This window comes from Hypanus sabinus, chromosome 9, assembly GCF_030144855.1.
Source record: "Hypanus sabinus isolate sHypSab1 chromosome 9, sHypSab1.hap1, whole genome shotgun sequence".
NCBI classification, from domain to species: Eukaryota; Metazoa; Chordata; class Chondrichthyes; order Myliobatiformes; family Dasyatidae; genus Hypanus; species Hypanus sabinus.
Window position 1 is genome coordinate 163,781,622 of NC_082714.1, and position 17,342 is coordinate 163,798,963.

At 46.3% G+C, this 17,342-nt stretch overlaps 1 protein-coding gene across 1 annotated transcript in view; it reads right to left on the bottom strand.

Moving 5' to 3' along the window:
* LOC132400134 (R-spondin-2-like) overlaps positions 1-14,847 on the bottom strand; it is a 34,448-nt gene extending 19,601 nt beyond the window's left edge. The window contains exon 1 of the mRNA XM_059981209.1: positions 14,775-14,847. Within this exon, the coding sequence (XP_059837192.1) occupies positions 14,775-14,847 (73 nt within the window). The remainder of the gene's footprint in view (positions 1-14,774) is intronic.
* Positions 14,848-17,342: the final 2,495 nt, after the last annotated feature.

The following is a 17,342-nucleotide window of genomic DNA, read 5'->3' on the forward strand; positions in this document are numbered from 1 at the left end:
GTTTGAAAGAAGGGGAAGGAACTGAAGGAGAAATTATTGAAAGTGAGGACCAAGCATACACACAAAATACTGGAGGAACTCAGTAGCCCAGTCCTGCAGAAGGGTTTCAACCTGAAACATCGACAGTTTGCTCTTTTCCTAGATGCTGCTTGACCTGCTGAGTTCCTGCAGCATTCTGTGTGTGTTGCTCAGATTTCCAGCATCTGCAGATTTTCTCTTGTTTGTGAAAGTGAGGACCAATTCTGCCAGACAGAGATGGAGAGGTCTGTTGTCTAGAATTAAGCGGAGAGCTTTAAGGCCCTCCTGATGAGGGACGGAGGTGTATAGGGACTGGACATCCATAGTGAAAATGAGACGATCGGGGTCGGGGAACTGGAAGCCATTGAAAAGATCCAGAGCAGGTGAAGTGCCACAGATGCAGGTAGGAAGGAACTGAACCCGGGGAGATAAAGCAGAGTCAAGGTATGCAGATATAACTTTGATGGAGCTGGAGAGTCCTTGCCCCTTGGTATTAACCATTTCCGCCCCGGGAGAACATTTCTGGCTGTCCACTCTATCTATGCCTCATCATCTTATGCACCTCAATTGAGTCACCTCTTAAGGTCTCCTGGTCATGGTTTGTTCCTGCATCAGTCTGCTGTCTGGTCACTCTCACACATAACGTCCATTAGCTGCAGCTCAGTGAGAGGTGCCGTGGGCCTCTGTAACAAGCCATAGAGCACCAGGCCGCTAGGTTTCTCAAACACTCACTGTTACCTCAACTAGAGTCAGTAATCTCTTGTGCTTTCTGTTTAATCTTGTCAAGTTCATTGCGTTTCCTGCATTCCATGATTATTTTAAGGGAATTCTCGTTTAGAACTGCTGACAGAGTCTTCTTGTGTGTTTGTGGAGAATGATTGGACACCATATCCCCTTCTCACAATTCCTCCGTCTCTGCCGCATCTGTTCTCAGGATGAAGCTTTTCATTCCAGGACGAAGGAGGTGTCTTCCTTTTTTAAACAAAGGGGCTTCCCTTCGTCCACAATCAACTCTGCTCTCAAACGCATCTCTCCCATTTCACGCACATCTGCCCTCACCCCATCCACCCGCCACCCCACTCGGGATAGGGTTCCCCTTGTCCTTACCTACCACCCCACCAGCCTCCAGGTCCAACATATAATTCTCCGTAACTTCCGCCACTTCCAACGGGATCCCACTACCCAGCACATTTTTCCCTCCCCCACTTCTGCTTTTCACAGGGATCGCTCCCTATGCGACTCCCTTGTCCACTCCTCCTCCCCATCCCTTCCCACCGATCTCCCTCCTGGCACTTATCCTTGTAAGCGGAACAAGTGCTACACCTGCCCTTACACTTCCTCTCTCACCACCATTCAGGGCCCCAGACAGTCCTTCCAGGTGAGGCGACACTTCACCTGTGAGTCGGCTGGTGTGGTATACTGCGTCCGGTGCTCCCGGTGTGGCCTTTTATATATTGGTGAGACCCAACGCAGACTGGGAGACTGTTTCGCGGAACACCTACGCTCGGTCCACCAGAAAAAGCAGGATCTCGCAGTGGCCACACATTTTAATTCCACATCCCATTCCCATTCTGATATGTCTATCCATGGCCTCCTCTACTGTCAAGATGAAGCCACACTCAGGTTGGAGGAACAACACTTTATATACCGGCTGGGTAGCCTCCAACCTGATGGCATGAACATTGACTTCTCTAACTTCTGTTAATGCCCCTCCTCCCCTTCTTACCCCATGCCCGACGTATTTAGTTGTTTGCCCATTCTCCATCTCCCTCTGGTGCTTCCCCCCTCCTTTCTTTCTCCTGAGGCCTCCCGTCCCATGATCCTTTCCCTTCTCCAGCTCGGTATCACTTTCGCCTATCACCTTTCTAGCTCTTAGCTTCATCCCACCCCCTCCGGTCTTCTCCTATCATTTCGCATTTCCCCCTCCCCCACTACTTTCAAATCTCTTACTATCTTTCCTTTCTGTTAGTCCTGACGAAGGGTCTCGGCCCGAAACGTCGACAGTGCTTCTCCCTATAAATGCTGCCTGGCCTGCTGTGTTCCACCAACATTTTGTGTGTGTTGTTGGTCTCACGGTGTCGCTCGGTTGTGCCTCCAATACTCTGTTAGTATTCCTATGTCTCTTGTTTCCTTCTCTGCATGGGAGTCTGCCATTCGTTCCTGTGCTCTCGGGTTGAGTTGTTGCCAGAGTCTGCCATTCCTCTGCAGCTGGATCCAGTGCAGCCAGTGATCGCTGTGACAACTGCATTCTTCTATGCTTTAACCGCCTTGTTCCTGCAACTCCATTGGCTAAAAGCTCCAGAACGCTGCATACTCATTTAACTTCGTGGATAATGCAGTATCTTAAAGCAGTTTTGTCTCCTCACTCCTTCTTTAATGACTTTGGCATCCACACCAGTGAGTACCACGCTCTCAAGTTAAGCTGCTTTGTGTAACTGTGTTTTTGACATAACTTGGGCCAGTGAATTGGTTCAACGAGCCAAAGTTTGGATAGAGAGCAACATCTGGATAAGAACAGTAACCCATATGTAGATTAAAAGGATTAAAGAATTGTTGGTGGTTTTAGTTAAGTATTTCATGCCAGAGATTAAAGATTAGCTTTATTAATCACATGCACATCAAAACATATGAAACAGGCATTGAAACAGACAGTGTAATATGTCGTTCTGTATCAGTCCAAGGTTGTGCTGGGGGCAGCCTGTAAGTGTTGCTGAGTTTCTGGTGCCAACATTGCATGCCCACAAATTACTAACCCTAGCCCTTGCATCTTTTGGAATGGGAGAGGAAACTAGAGCACCCAGAGGAAACCCACGGGATCACAGGGAGAAGGTATAAACTCCTTACAGACAGCGGTGGGAGTTGAACCCTAATCTTACAGCAGGAATTGTGAAGAGTCACACTAACTGCTGCACTACTATATAGCGCCAATGTTAATTTATTAATGCATCAAATGTGCAAGTTACAGCAGGTCTGTTAAAGTCACAGCTTCTTGTGTAGCGTGGCTTGATACATGTTCTCCAATGTATAACGGCTAAAGAGTTAAATGTGTCTATTCTGTAAAGGACAAAGCAGGAGGACAACGTGCAGACGTTACTTTACCCTTTACATATTTAGTTATTCAATAAAATACAGTGCAGAAAAGGCTCTTCCAGACTTTTGAACTGCACTGCTCAGTAATCCCCTGCTTCAATCCTGGCCTAATCAGGGGACAATTTACAAATACCAATTCACCTTCCAACCAGTAGGTCTTTGGACTGCGGGAGGAACTCACACAGTTTCCGGGAGAACATGAGAACTCCTTACAGAGAACAGTGGGAATCGAACCCAGATCACTGGTACTATAAAGTGTTGTGCTAACCACTATGCTACCAAGCCAACCCTATCAAACCTAATTGCCTGGAGTTCACCACTATGACTACTGCACTCTAAAATAGACACTTCCTGCTTGTTTTAACCATATTCTTTGTTGTAAAAGTCATGCATGTTGTTTGTTTATGTTTCTTGTGAATGCTGCCTATCTGATGCTATGTGCCGGTAAAGCTTCTGCAAGTTTTCATTGCAATGGCCACACTTGTACACACTCGTACACAGGATTGGAAAAAGCTGCAGAGGGTTGTAAACTCAGCCAGCTCCATCACGGGCCACCAGCCTCCTCTTCCAGGACATCTTCCAATGGTGAAGCCTGAAAAAGGCAGGATCCGTCATGAAGGACTTCCATCACCCCAAACAAGCCCTCTTCTCATTGCTACCCTCAGGGTGTTGGTACAGAAATTTGAAGACACACTCAGCTTTTCAGGAACAGCTTCTTCCCCAACGCCATCAGATTTCTGAACGGACCATGAACCGCGAACACTATTTTGTGCTCTTTCTGTTCTATTTACTTATTTTTGAAAATTCAAAGTTCTAAATAAATTTATTATCAAAGTACATATACAGTATGTTACCATATACAATCCTGAGATTTATTTTCTTGCGGGCATACTCAATAAATCTATAGAATAATAACCATAACAGAATCAATGAAAGACTGCCCAACTTGGATATTCAACCAAGTACAGAAGATAACAAACTGTGCAAATAAATAAATAAATCAATGATGATGACAATAACAATAAGTAGGCAATAAATATAGAGATTGCGAGGTGAAGAGATCTTGAAAGTGAGTCCATTGATTGTGGGAACATTTCAAATATTTGTGCAAGTGAAGTTGAGGCAAGTTATCACCTCTGGTTCAAGAGGCTGATGGTTGAGATAATAACTGTTCCTAAATCTGGTGCTGTGGGTCCTGAGGCTCCTACCTTCTTCCTGATGGCAACACCAAGAAGAGAGCATGACCTGGGTGGTGGGAATCAGTGATAAAGGATGCTGCTTTCTTGTGACAGTGTTTCATATACATGTGCTCAGCAGTAGCGAGGGCCTTACCCATGATGGACTAGGTCATATCCATTACCTTTTGTAGCATCTATTATTGTAACTTATTGCAATGTTAATGTATTGTACTGTACTGCTGCCACAAAACAACACATTTCTTGATATATGTCAGTGATAATAAACCTGATCTGATTCTTGTGCATCTGACAATAAACTTGACTTTGACTTTGTAGGCGTTTGGGTCATTTGGAGGTGTCTAGCCTGATGACGAAATAATAATACAAAGAGAGAATCTTGGCTTCCTGTCACTGAGAGTCATGACATCTTGATCCTATTCATAAACATTTCTTGTGAGATTGGAAGCACATACTGAATTGATAGTTTTACCAACATTAAGACCATAAGACATAGGAGAAGAATTAATCCATTTGGCTCATCGAGTCTGCTCTGCCACTCAATCATGGCTGATCCTTTTTTTCCCCTCTCAACACCAACCCCTGATCATCAGCCCATAACCTTTGATGCCCTGTCCAATCAAGAACCTATCAACATCTATCTTAACAACACCCAATGACCTGGCCTCCACAGCAGCCTGTGGTAACAAATTCCACAGATTTACCACCCTCTGGCTAAAATTTCTCCACATCTCTGTTTTAAATGGACACCCCTCTATCCTGAGGCTGTGCCCTCTTGTCCTAGACTCCCCCACCATGGGAAACATCCTTTCCACATCTACTCTGTCTAGGCCTTTCAACATTCAAAAGGTTTAAATGAGATCCCCCCTCATCCTTCTAAATTCCAGTGAGTACAGACCAAGAGCCATCAAGCATTCCTCATATGATAACCCTTTCATTCCCAGAATCACCCTTGTGAACCTCCTCTGGACCCTCTCCAATTCCAGCACATCTTTTCTTTGATGAGGAGCCCAAAACTGTTCGCAATACTCAAGGTGAGGCCCCACAGTGCCTTATAAAGCCTCAGCATCACATCCTTGCTCTTGTATTCTAGACTTCTTGAAATGAATGCTAACATGGCATTTGCCTTCTTCACTACTGACTTTACTTGCAGGTTAGACTTCAGGATGTTCTGCATGAGGACTCCCAAGTCCCTTTGCATCTCAGATTTTTGGATTTTCTCCCCATTTAAAAAAATATTCTGCACGTTTAATTCTACTACCAAAGCGCATGACCATACTTTTTCCCAACATTGTATTTCATTTGCCACTCTCTTGTCCATTCTCCTAATCTGTCTAAGTCCTTTTGCATCCTACCTGTTTCCTCAACACTACCTGCCCCTCCACTAATCTTTATATCTAAGGAGTAGATTTCACCACACTTGATGCTCTGTAACTGTTCAATGTCAAATACAGCTAAGGCACTTTTGACATCGCAAGGATCTGCAAAGAGTTGCCCAGCCAATGGGAGAATGGTCTGTGCTATCATTGGCCGTAAATTTTGTTGATTCACCCTGAGGATGTGAACGGTGCTTTGAAAATGTGAGCCCATCTTGCCTTGCTTCAATCTCTCGCTTCCTTTGTCTCCAGATTTGATTATTTCATTATTCTGGAATGTCTCTTAAAGGCTCTGACTCCAGCCTTACCAGTGTCAACCCCTTGAACCTGTTGTTTTAAATAATATTTTATAAGATTTGTACTTTTTAACGAACTCATGTATTTTTAACTCAGGTAGAAAGCGGTATAGCAGCTAAACTGACAGTTTATCAGCTTTCTCAGTTTTCATTGGCTCAGTATTAGCATGTTACCCATGTGATGTAATTGTTTTAATTATGTAGCCTATTAATCAATTCATTCCTATCTAAAGGATTTCTTATCTATAAAAGTGATAGTTTTTCCAGAGGCGCCATTTCTTATTTTTTATTCCTTTTCTCTTTGCATGTTCATTCATTTTTCAGCTCTTTACTTAGTTGCTTAGTATTCGAATGTTTGCTTGTACCCTAATTAAGACTGCTCATCATTTCTGACTCACAGAAGCATCCTAAGGATCTAAATTAAACAGAGATCCAACAAACCACAGAGATCTGCAGTGCACACTGAGGCCATTCAGCTGACTATGCCCATGCCAACCAAAAATGGCCTACACTAATCTAATGTTTCAACTTATAACCTTGCATGTGAGATGTTTCAATTGTTCATCCAGGTACTTACAAGATTTCTGCCTTCCCCACTTCCAGACCCTCATCATCCATTGGGTGAAATACTTTTCTCAATTTCCTTAAAATGAATTTTGTAGTTAGTTCAAATGCGTACCCCCTAGTTATTGATCTCTCTGGTAGCCTATCAAGGCCTTTCGTACTCTTGTACCAGTATTAGTGTCTGAGTGTATCAGCATTACAGTGGAGTACAGGGAATTACAGAGGCAGGAGAGAGGAGTTGGCCAGATTTCTAAAGGAAAGATGACACAACCGTGGCTAACAACATAAGACTAAGCTAACATAAAAGCAAAAGAGAGGACATATAATAGAGCAAAAATTAGTGGTATGTTAGAGGATTGGGAAGCTTTATGATATTATAGGAAAGATTCTAGCATGGATAAAGCAGTGGCTGATTGGCAGGAGCCAAAGAGTGGGAATAAAGGGATCCTTTTCTGGCTGGCTGCCGGTGACTAGTGGTGTTCCACAGGTGTCTGTATTAAGTTAAATGTCAGTGATTCGGATAATGGAATTGATGGCTTTGTTGCAGAGTTTGCAGATGATATAAATATAGGTGGAGGGGTAGTTTTGAGGAAGTAGAGGCTACAGAAGGACTTACAACAGATTTGGAGAATGGGTGAAGAAATTGCAGTGTCAGGAAGTGTATAGTCATGCACTTTGGTAGGCAAAATGAAAGGGTTGACTATTTTCTAAATGGAGAGAAAATTTTAAAATCCAAGGGTCAAAGGGAGTCCTTGTGCAGGATTCCGTAAAGGTTAATTTGCAGGTTGAGTCTGCGGTGAGGAAGCCTCCTCTTTCAGAATCCTGGTGTGTACACCATCTGGTCCAGGTGACTTATCTACTTACAGATCTTTCAGTTTCCCAAGAACCTTCTCACAAGTTATGATAACTTCACACACTTCATGACCCCTGACACCTGGAACTTCCACCATAGTGCTAGTATCTTCCACAGTGAAGACTGATGCAAAATACTTATTCAGTTTATTTGCCATGTCCTTGACCCCCATGGCTACCTCTCCAGCATTGTTTTCCAGTGCTCCTATATCCACTCTCACCTCTGTTTTACACTTTATATATCTTTATGTATGAAGGAACTTTTGGTATTGTCTTTAATGTTACTGGCTAGCTTACTTTCATATTTCGTCTTTATCTTCTTAATGACCTTTTTTAGTTGCCTTCTGTTGGCTTTTAAAGCTTCCCAATCCTCTGACATCCCACTAATTTTTGCTCTATTAGATGCCCTCTCTTGGCTTCTTTGTTGGCTTTGACTTCCCATGTTAGCCACGGTTGAGACATCTTGCCTTTAGAATACTTCTTCCTCTTTGGGATGTATATATTCTGTGCCTTCTGAACTGCTTCCAGATATTCTAGTCATTGCTGCTCTGCTGTCATCCCTGCCAGTGTTGTTTGCCAATCAATTCTGGCCAACTCCTCTCTCATGCCTCTGTAATTCCCTTTACTACACTGTAATACGGATACATCTGGCTTTAACTTCTCCTTCTCAAATGTCAGTGTGAAATTGACCATATTATAATTACTTTCCCCTAAGGGTTCTCTTACCTTAAGCTCTCCAATCAATTCCTGTTCATTGCATAACACCCAATCCAGAATACCTGATCCCCTCGTGGGCTCAGCCTCAAGCTGCTCTAAATCACCATCCTGTAGGCATTCTAGAAATTCCTCTCTTGGAATCCAGCACCAACCTGGTTTTCCCAATCTATCTGCTGATTGAAACTTCCCATGACTGTTGTAGCATTGCCCTTTTGGCATGCATTTTCTATCTCCCATTGTAGATCACATCCTTACTACTGTTTGGGGTTCTGTATATAACACCCATCAGGGTCTTTTTAGCCTTGCAATTCCTTAATGATTCAACACCTTCCAACCTATGTCACCTCCTTCTAATGATTTGATTTATATTTTGCCAACAGAGCATCGCCACACCCTCTGCCTTCCTGCTTATCCTTTTGATACAAAGTGTTTCCCATATATCTGCGCTGTAGTTACACCTAGGCATGCAATTTACCCAACATCAGCTTGTAAAGTGAAGACTGGTCAAACCATTCTATATTTAACACTGCCCTGTGGATACTCAAGGGCTGCCACCCAGAGAGAGGCCACTCGGTGCCCGCTCCTTCACACAAACCTTTTGTGCTTTGCAATTTATCAGAGTTTCACTCCACTGACAGCTTTGAGTTGACTGCATCCCTTTTGAGGCATAGTGTCCAAAATGGAATAAAGTGGTCAGATGGCATCTGTGCACAATAATCCAGAAACAGCTTGACATCCCTAAAAAAATCAACACCAATCTCTTTACTTTGTACTCCGTTCATAAGGTGCCTGGTATTGCTGAGGTTTAGATCGGTTATTGAAATGGTAAATAGTAACAGTCCTGGTGAAATATCTCACCACACCGTTCCTCTCTGAGAAGGTTCCTTTCATGCTGACTCTGGTTTCTAATCTCCAAACCATTCTGCAACCATGGGGCTCAATTCCATTGTCAACCAGCCTTGTCTTAAATCTTTGTTGAGTATATTGAACACAGATAAATGGATTTACAGACACTGAGTATTTTGTGGGAAATAGGGAACAGGTGAGAAAGTGGAATTGAAATGGAAGATCACTCATGGGTTTCTTTGCAGAAATAGCAGGCTTCAGGAGCCACATAACTTACCGAATCCATTTTTAATGTTCCTATTACATGTTGATGTATCTGGAGCTGTACTGAATCTCATGAACTTCCAACTCAAAGACTGTGCCATGTCATAAACCCAACCTCCATTCAGTGGTCACTTTGTTAGTTACCACTGGTACCTAATAAAGTGGCCTCAGGGTGTATGTTTGTGATCTTCTGTTGCTGTAGCCCATCCACTTCAAGGTTTGATGTCTTTTGTGTTTAGAAATTTTCCTCTGCACACCACTGTTGGAACACATGGTTACTTGAGTTACTGTCAACTTCCTGTTAGCTCAGGGGTTCCAACCTTTTTACGCCATGAACCAATACCATTAAGTAAAGAGTCCCATTAATCCCAGGTTGGAAGCCCCTGTAGTTAGCTTGAACCACTCTGGCCTCATCTCATTAACAAGGCATTTTTGCCCTCAGAAAAGCCACTCACTGGTTGCACCATTCTCCGTAAACAATGGAGACTACTTGGCCTGAAAATCCCAGGAGATCAGCAGTTCCTGAGATACTCAAACCACCCTGTCTGGCACCAATCTATGGTCAATGTCACACAGATCACATTTCTTCCCCATTCTGATGTTTGATCTGAATATCTTGCCTTTATCCATTGAGTTGCTGCCAGATGATTGGCTGATTGGACATTTGCATTAATGAGGTGTACAGGTGTACCTAATGAAGGGGCCCCTGAATATATCTCTGGAAACTCAGGTCTCAATGACAGCATTTGTTGAAGCATCTGTCTTTCTTGTTTGGTTACTGGAAATGATGAGGGATGTTGGTAAAATAAGGATGGGAGGAGGATTCAACAAAATGCTGCAGACATAAGATCATTGGGGAAAGAATCGGGGGGGGGGGGTAAGTATTTTTGTGTGCAGTGAGTTGTAATCTAAAAAGTGTTGTCTGGAAAAGCAATAGAAACAGGTTGCATGCCAACACTCAGAAAGGATTGAAAGGAAAGAGAAGGTTGGTAGCTCAGGTAGGTTAGCTGCTTTTTTGTAGGGTTGTTCACCAAGCCTGGAGGTGAGGTTGCAAACATTTCATCACTAGTCGAGGTGACATAATCTGGGCTATTTCTGCCGAGTTTCCACTAGCAGCTAGCGCGACAACCAACCAATCGGAATAATGAGTCGGACCAATATAAATGCGAGTACTTGGCAGAAACAACGTTCATTTGCCTACATGATCTCACCTTGACTGGTATTGAAACATTTGTAACCTAATCTCCAGGTTCGGCGAGCAACCCTACAAACGTTCATAATGATATAGCTTTAAAGCGTGACCAGCCTTGAGGGTGGTGATCAACCTCTGAGAGATATACTGTCAAAGGGCAGGCACGTGGCTAAATGACTGAGACAGGAGACTTTGTAGATGCTGGAAATGCAGCGTAACACACACAAAATGCAGGAGGAACTCAGCAGGCCAGACAGCATCCACAGAAATGCAAAAACAGTCGACGTTTTGGGTCGAGACCTTTAAGCCTAGTCATGGTGAAGGGTTTCAGCCCAAAACATCAACTGTTCATGCACTCCTATAGGTGGTGCCTGGCCTGCAGTGTTCCTCCATAATTCTGAGTGTGTTGCCCTGGAAGTGGCAATGACTCAGTTTGTTTAAGGAGAGTGTGAACAGATCCATGGGTGTACAGATGTACAGTATTAATCTTTGGTAGGGCAAAATGCATCACAGCCAGGTGTGGAAACACCAATGCCAAGGAGCAAGAAAGTCTATAGAGTCCATCATAGGTAAAGCCCCCTCACCCACCAATGAGCACATTTACTCGGAGCACTGTCACAGGAAAGCAGCATCCATCATCAAGGATCCCCACCATCCAGGCGAGCTCTCCTCTCACTGCTGCCATCGGACAGGAAGTACAGGAGCCTTCCCACCACCTCCAGGAACTGTTATTACCCTTCAACCATCAGACACCTGAACCAATGTGGATAATCACTACAAGGTAGATTGTGAGGTCAAGAGTCCATTGTGCTTGGGAGCCGTTCAAGTCTTATCGCAATAGGATAAAAGGTGTCCTTGAGCCAGGTGCTTCGTGCTTTCAGGTGTTTGTATCTTCTGTCGGATGGGGGGGGGGAGAAGAGGGAATGTCTTGGGTGGGTGGGGTCTTCGTATATATTGGCTGCTGTCCAGCTGTGAATTTCTGGGGCAACAGAGGGAGTAGTGCTGGGAATGCTCAATATTGATTCCGGTCCTGTGACGTAAGGTCAAAACAGATACTTTCTCCTGACCACTACCCTGTGTTACAGTTACAGAGAAAGTGCATTACAGGCAGACAACATAGATCATGAGGTCAAGAGTCCATCTTATCATACTATATACATCATACCATATTGTCATTTAAAAAAAAAATTGGATAGGTATATGGACAGGAAAGGAATGGAGGGTTATGGGCTGAGTGCGGGTCGGTGGGACTAGGTGACAGTAAGCATTCGGCACAGACTAGAAGGGCCAAGACGGCCTGTTTCCATGCTGAGATTGTTATATGGCTACTAGATGACCATTCGATAGTCTTATAGCAAAGGGAAAGAAGTTTTCCTTGAGCCTGGTGGTACGTGCTTTCAGACTTTTGTATCTTCTGCCTGATGGGAGAGGGGAGAACATTTAGGGTGCTGGGGTCTCAGTCCCTGGCAGTAGGCTTTTCCCAGTAGGTTCTCTCCCTGGGCTCCCTGGGACTAGCCCCCACTAAACTCTCATGTCCCACCACCCAACAACAGCTACTGCAAATACAAAATCTTTCCCTTTTGCCTGCTAACAGTGCCTCATTGGCTTGATTCCCCCCACTCTTCCCTTCTTAACCTACCCAAGAACCTTTTAAGTGTTGTGCTCCAACCATCTCCTCTGGAAGTTCACTCCATATATTGACCACCCTCTGGGTGAAGAGGTTGTCTCCGAAGTCCCTTTAAATATTTCCTCTCTCACCTTGTTTTTGTGTTCCAATGTTCGACACCCCCCTCCCCGGGAAAACATTGTGACCATCCATCCTATCCATACCCCTCATGATTTTATAAACCCCTCAGCCTGCTATGTCACAGGAAAGCAAACTCAGCCTGTCCAGTCTCTCCAGAGAACTCACACACTCCGGTGCCGGGAACATCTCCAGTTTAGTCACATCCTTCCCATGGCTGGGTGATCAGAGCTGCACAGCGTATCACCTACAGTACCTGCGGCTGACACGGTTTCCCACCTACCCTACCCCCAACTCATTTCCACTGTTCTGCTCAACCCAGGTAACCCAGGCTTCCAAAATCCATTAATGGATTCCTCTCCAGCCTTCCCAGCTTCCCAGATCCGAGTTCCTTGGAATTGGCATTAGTTTGTTGCTGTCACAAGTTACAGTGAAAAGCTTGCCTTGATACTGTTCATACAGACCAGTTCATCATTTACATTTTATTTCTTTAGAGATACAGCACTGTAAGAGGCCCTCCCAGCCCAACAATTAACCTACTAACCCGCACATCCATGAATTGTGTGAGGAAACCAGGAGAAACGGTCACGGTGAGACAAAAAAAGAGCATGGGGTCTTGAACCTGGGTCACTGGCGTTGTGATACTGTTGCACGAACTGCCATGTGCATTACAATCGTGTATTGAGGTAGTGCAAGATGAAACAGAATGCAGAATAAAGTGTTACAATTACAGGGAAAGTGCAGTACAGGTAGACAATAAAGTCTCTGGATCATAATGGGTAAATCGGGAGCTCAAGAATTCAGCTTATCGTTCCAGGGAGACATTCTATAGCCTACATCTCCAACCACCCTGTGACCTCTGGGACTTCTTCCCTTGCAAAGTGAGCAGTTTCAGGTTCCTGGATTCAATAGTTTAATTAAATCTTTCCAGTTAATATCAGAGAATGTCAGCATCTCCGAGATCTCTCCTGGGTCCAACTTACTGATGCAATTACAAAGAAGGTACGACTATGGCTGTATTTGAGGAAACTTTGTATGTCACAAAAGACTCTCACAAAGTTGTAAAGATATACTGTGGAAAGCATTCAAACTGTTGCATCACCATCTGGTATGGAGGGGTCCCTGCAAGGGATCAGAACAACACTCCTGAAAGTTGTAAACACAGCCGGTTCCATCACGGGCACTAATCTCCCCACCACCTAGGACTCCTTCAAAACTGATGCCTCAGAATTGCTGCATCTATAATTAAGGGCACCACCACCCAGGACATGCTCTCTACCATCAAGGAAGAGGCATAGGCGCCTGAAGACACACACTCAAGGTTTCAAGAACAGCTTCTTCCCCACCGCCGTCAGAATTCTGAATGGTCAATGAACCCGTGAACATATGCCAGTGATATTAAACTTTTTTTCTGATTCTAAATGACAATGAGTTCCTGCTTACCTGCGCCAACACCTCCTGCCTTGCCATGAACTCCGGAACCGGTATACCGGGACCAACACCTCCACCCCCCACCCCCCGTGTTTCGATGCCAGGTTTCTATTCAACCCAAGGTTTAAGACCCAATTCCACCCCATCCCAACGTAGTCCCGATTTCCATGCTGGACCAGTGCTTGGCGTGTTTCTCTGCTCCTGCCGCCTCTCGCTCCCGCTCAATGGCTCTGTCTGTCCCAGCCAAATGCAGAACAGAATGGGATGCCCCCGGTGCCCAAGAAACAGCTCCGGGGATCAAAGCCAGAACGCATCTCACACCCGCTCCACCATCACCGGGTGGTGGTCGGGGCAGCATCGCCTCTCCAAATCCGGGAGCAGCCACACTTACGTGAGGCAGCGACTCCTTCGCAAGAGGGGTGTTGGTGCGGGGTGGATGGAAGGACCGAGAGAAAGGAGGGGACTGAGAGGGTGGGATTGGTCAGAGATAGGCGAAGGAGGAACGGACAGAGGATTGCAGGGATAGGCGGGTGGAGAGGGAATGTGAGAGGAATGGACGGAGGGAGAAGTGTTGGAGTGAAAATCAAGTGAAGGATGGAGGGACCATGGATGATCTGAAGGTACATGGTATAGGAAAGGACAGAGAGATGGGGGGGTAATATTGGAGAGAGACGCTGTTGCAGGGAGGGAAGGAGGGGTGGTGCTAGAGAGAGGGATGGAGGGAGGGAGGGCAGGATGGATGGTGCTGGAGGGAGAGACGGACGGGGGAAGGAGGGACGGTTTTGGACCGAGGAATGGTGTGGAACCCCAAAAAGGGTCGGGGGTGGGGGGTTGCTGGCGAGCTTCGTTCGGGCGGACCCTGTAGCGGTGTCAGCTCGGGGTCCATCCCCAGGCACCAGCTCCTTTCCACCGCCCGCGACTGCTCCGAGATGAAACCGAATTTCATGCGTAATATCTATCCCGGCCGCGGCAAAGAGGGTCCTACAGCGAGGCGGGGGAAACACTCACAGGACAGGGGTCCCAAGTGAAAAGGCATAAGGGCGCCTCCGCACCCAGTCCGGACACCTAGAGCGCGTTTGCCTCTGTCTCTGGGTCCGGTCATCTGTGGACTCTGCCCCGACAACACGAGCACCTTCGCCCAGCAGGTCCCCGAAGTCTCCCGCCTTTCCCCTACTCCCGGGGATGTACCTGTGCCCTCTCCGACCGCTGGCTGCCAGCATCCCAGCAGGAGGATCCCAAATGTCAGAGTCCTCAGGTCCATCTGCGCGGCCGCTCGCTGCCCGTGCCGAGCCGAAGCCACTGTCCCGGGATCAGGATGGAGAGAGGGAGGGCGGTTACGTTTTGGATTGGTCGCAGAGTTCGGCTCTCGCAGTCTGAGTCCTGACCCATCTGCACCAGGACCCTCCTCATCTCCAAACTCTTCTCCAGATCACAGCCTCAGCGTCACGGGGTTGGGTTAACCCATTAGATGCCGGGTAAACTTGCTCCCCTACACCGCTCACGGGCGCGCGCGCGCACACGCACACAGACACACACCCACACAGGCAGACAGACACACTCTCTCTCTCTCACACACACACGCACAGGCAGACAGACAGACACAAAAACACAGACACACACACACTCTCTCTCTCTCACACACAAACACACACACACACACACATCCTCTCCTCCCTCCCTCCCTCCTCCCCAGGTATTGCCTCATCGCCAGCACCCCCTACACGTCTTTAATCCAGGACAGTTTCGCGCTTCTTGGCCTTTCCCCATGACACCACTGTCGTGGCCGAATCAAAGACGGTGACGAATCAGCGTACAGGAGGGAGATTAAAAACATGGCTGAACAGTGCCTCAACAGCCACCTCTCACTCAAAGAGCTGATTTTAGACTTCGGGAGGAGGGAAGCGGACGTCCATGAGTCCGGGGGATCAGCGGTAGAGGGGTCAGCAACTTTAAATTCAGAGTGTCTGTCCCAGGACCCACAGGTAAGTGCCATTACAAAGAAAACAAGACGGGGCCTCGACGTTCTTACAAGTTTGTGGAGATTCGGCATGACACCTAAAACTCTGAAAAACTTCTGTAGATGTAGATGCGTGGTGGAGAGTACATTGACTGGTTGCGTCACAGCCTGGTATGGAAACACCAATGCCCTTGAACGGAAAATCCGACTAAAAAGTAATGGACATGGCCCAGTCCATCACGGGTAAAGCCCACCCCACCACTGAGCACATCTACATGAAATGCTGTTGCAGGATAGCAGTATCCCTCATCAGGGACCCACACTGCCCAGGGCATGCTCTCTTCTCACTGCTGCCATCAGGAAGAAGGTATGGGAGCTTCAGGAACAGTTAACCACCAGGGTCTTGAACCAGAGGGGATTACTAAACTCATCTTGGCTTTCCCCATCCTTGAAATGTTCTCAGAACCAATAGACTAACCTTGAAGGGCTCTTCGTCTCACGTTCTCGTTATTTATTGCTTATTTATTTTCATTCATTTACTTTATTTCCATCTATCCGCTTATTATTTCCCTCTTTTTGCATTCGCAGTTTGTTGTACTTCTTTGTCCGTCCTGTTGGGTGCGCTCTTTCATTGAATCCTGGAGAAGGGCCTCGGGCCGAAACGTTCATCTCCACGGATGCTGCCTGACCCGCTGAGTTCCTCCAGCAATTTGTGTGTTGCTTTGGATTTCCAGCACCTGCAGAATCTCTTGTGTTTATTATTTCATTGATTCTCTTGCGTTTCTCCTATTTACTCGGATCGCTCGCAAGAAAAAAGAATCTCAGGGTTGTATATGGTGAGATATATGTACTTTAGATAATACATTTACTTTGAGCTTAGAGTGGTCTGTGTTGGGGCGGAGGTTCCAGGGTTTACCGAGGGCCCCGCTCCGTCAAAAGGAAGCCCCGCTCTCCCCGCGGGTACACCGGCTCTGGGCGGCCCTTGGGACAGAGAGAGCGCGGCGCTCCTCTTCCGAGGCCCAACGTTCACCAGGGCAGGCCGAGTCACGAGAAACCGTGAAAATCTAGAATAAAAACAGAAAATACCGCAACTACTCAGGCGGACTGACGGCGTCCGCGAAGAAATGCTCAACAGGTTGGGAAGCATTCTGATGAAGGGTCGCAACCCGAAACAGCGACTGTTTATTTCTCTCCATAGATATTGCCTTCTACTCAGTCTCTTGTGTTTTTGTGTTGTAAACATCATCTGGGTCTGAGAAACTTTCGAACTCATTAGAGTTATAGAATTATACAAGCACAGCACAGAAACGGGCTCTTCGGCCCAACTCTTTCTTGACGACCTAGAATATATTTAATTATTTGTTAATTTCAAAGATTCGAAGTGCACATACTATCAAATACAACTCTGAAATTCGTCCTCCCGCAGGCTTCCACGGCACAAAATAAAACCCACCGTGGAACCCGTTCAAAGAAAACATCAGACCCCCCCCCCCCCATTTGCGCCAAAAAAGAACGAAATGCGCAGTCGGCAAAAATGCGAGCGAACGACGCGTAGAATATCAAACCTCCCACTCAAGAGTCCGGTAGTATTCAGCTTCGTTCAGTTGACCGGCCTCCCTTCCTCTCCTCGCCAGCTGCTGTCAGGACAACGCAGGAACGACGCTAGCCCGCCGCCGGCTGCACGCCCCAGCCCGCTTTGATTGCCCCGCTCAGAAACAGCAAGAAAAGAATAACCAGAATCCAGAAACACCTGCAACAAGAACATAAAAATTCCCCAAAACGAGTCTGCAGCCTCGCCG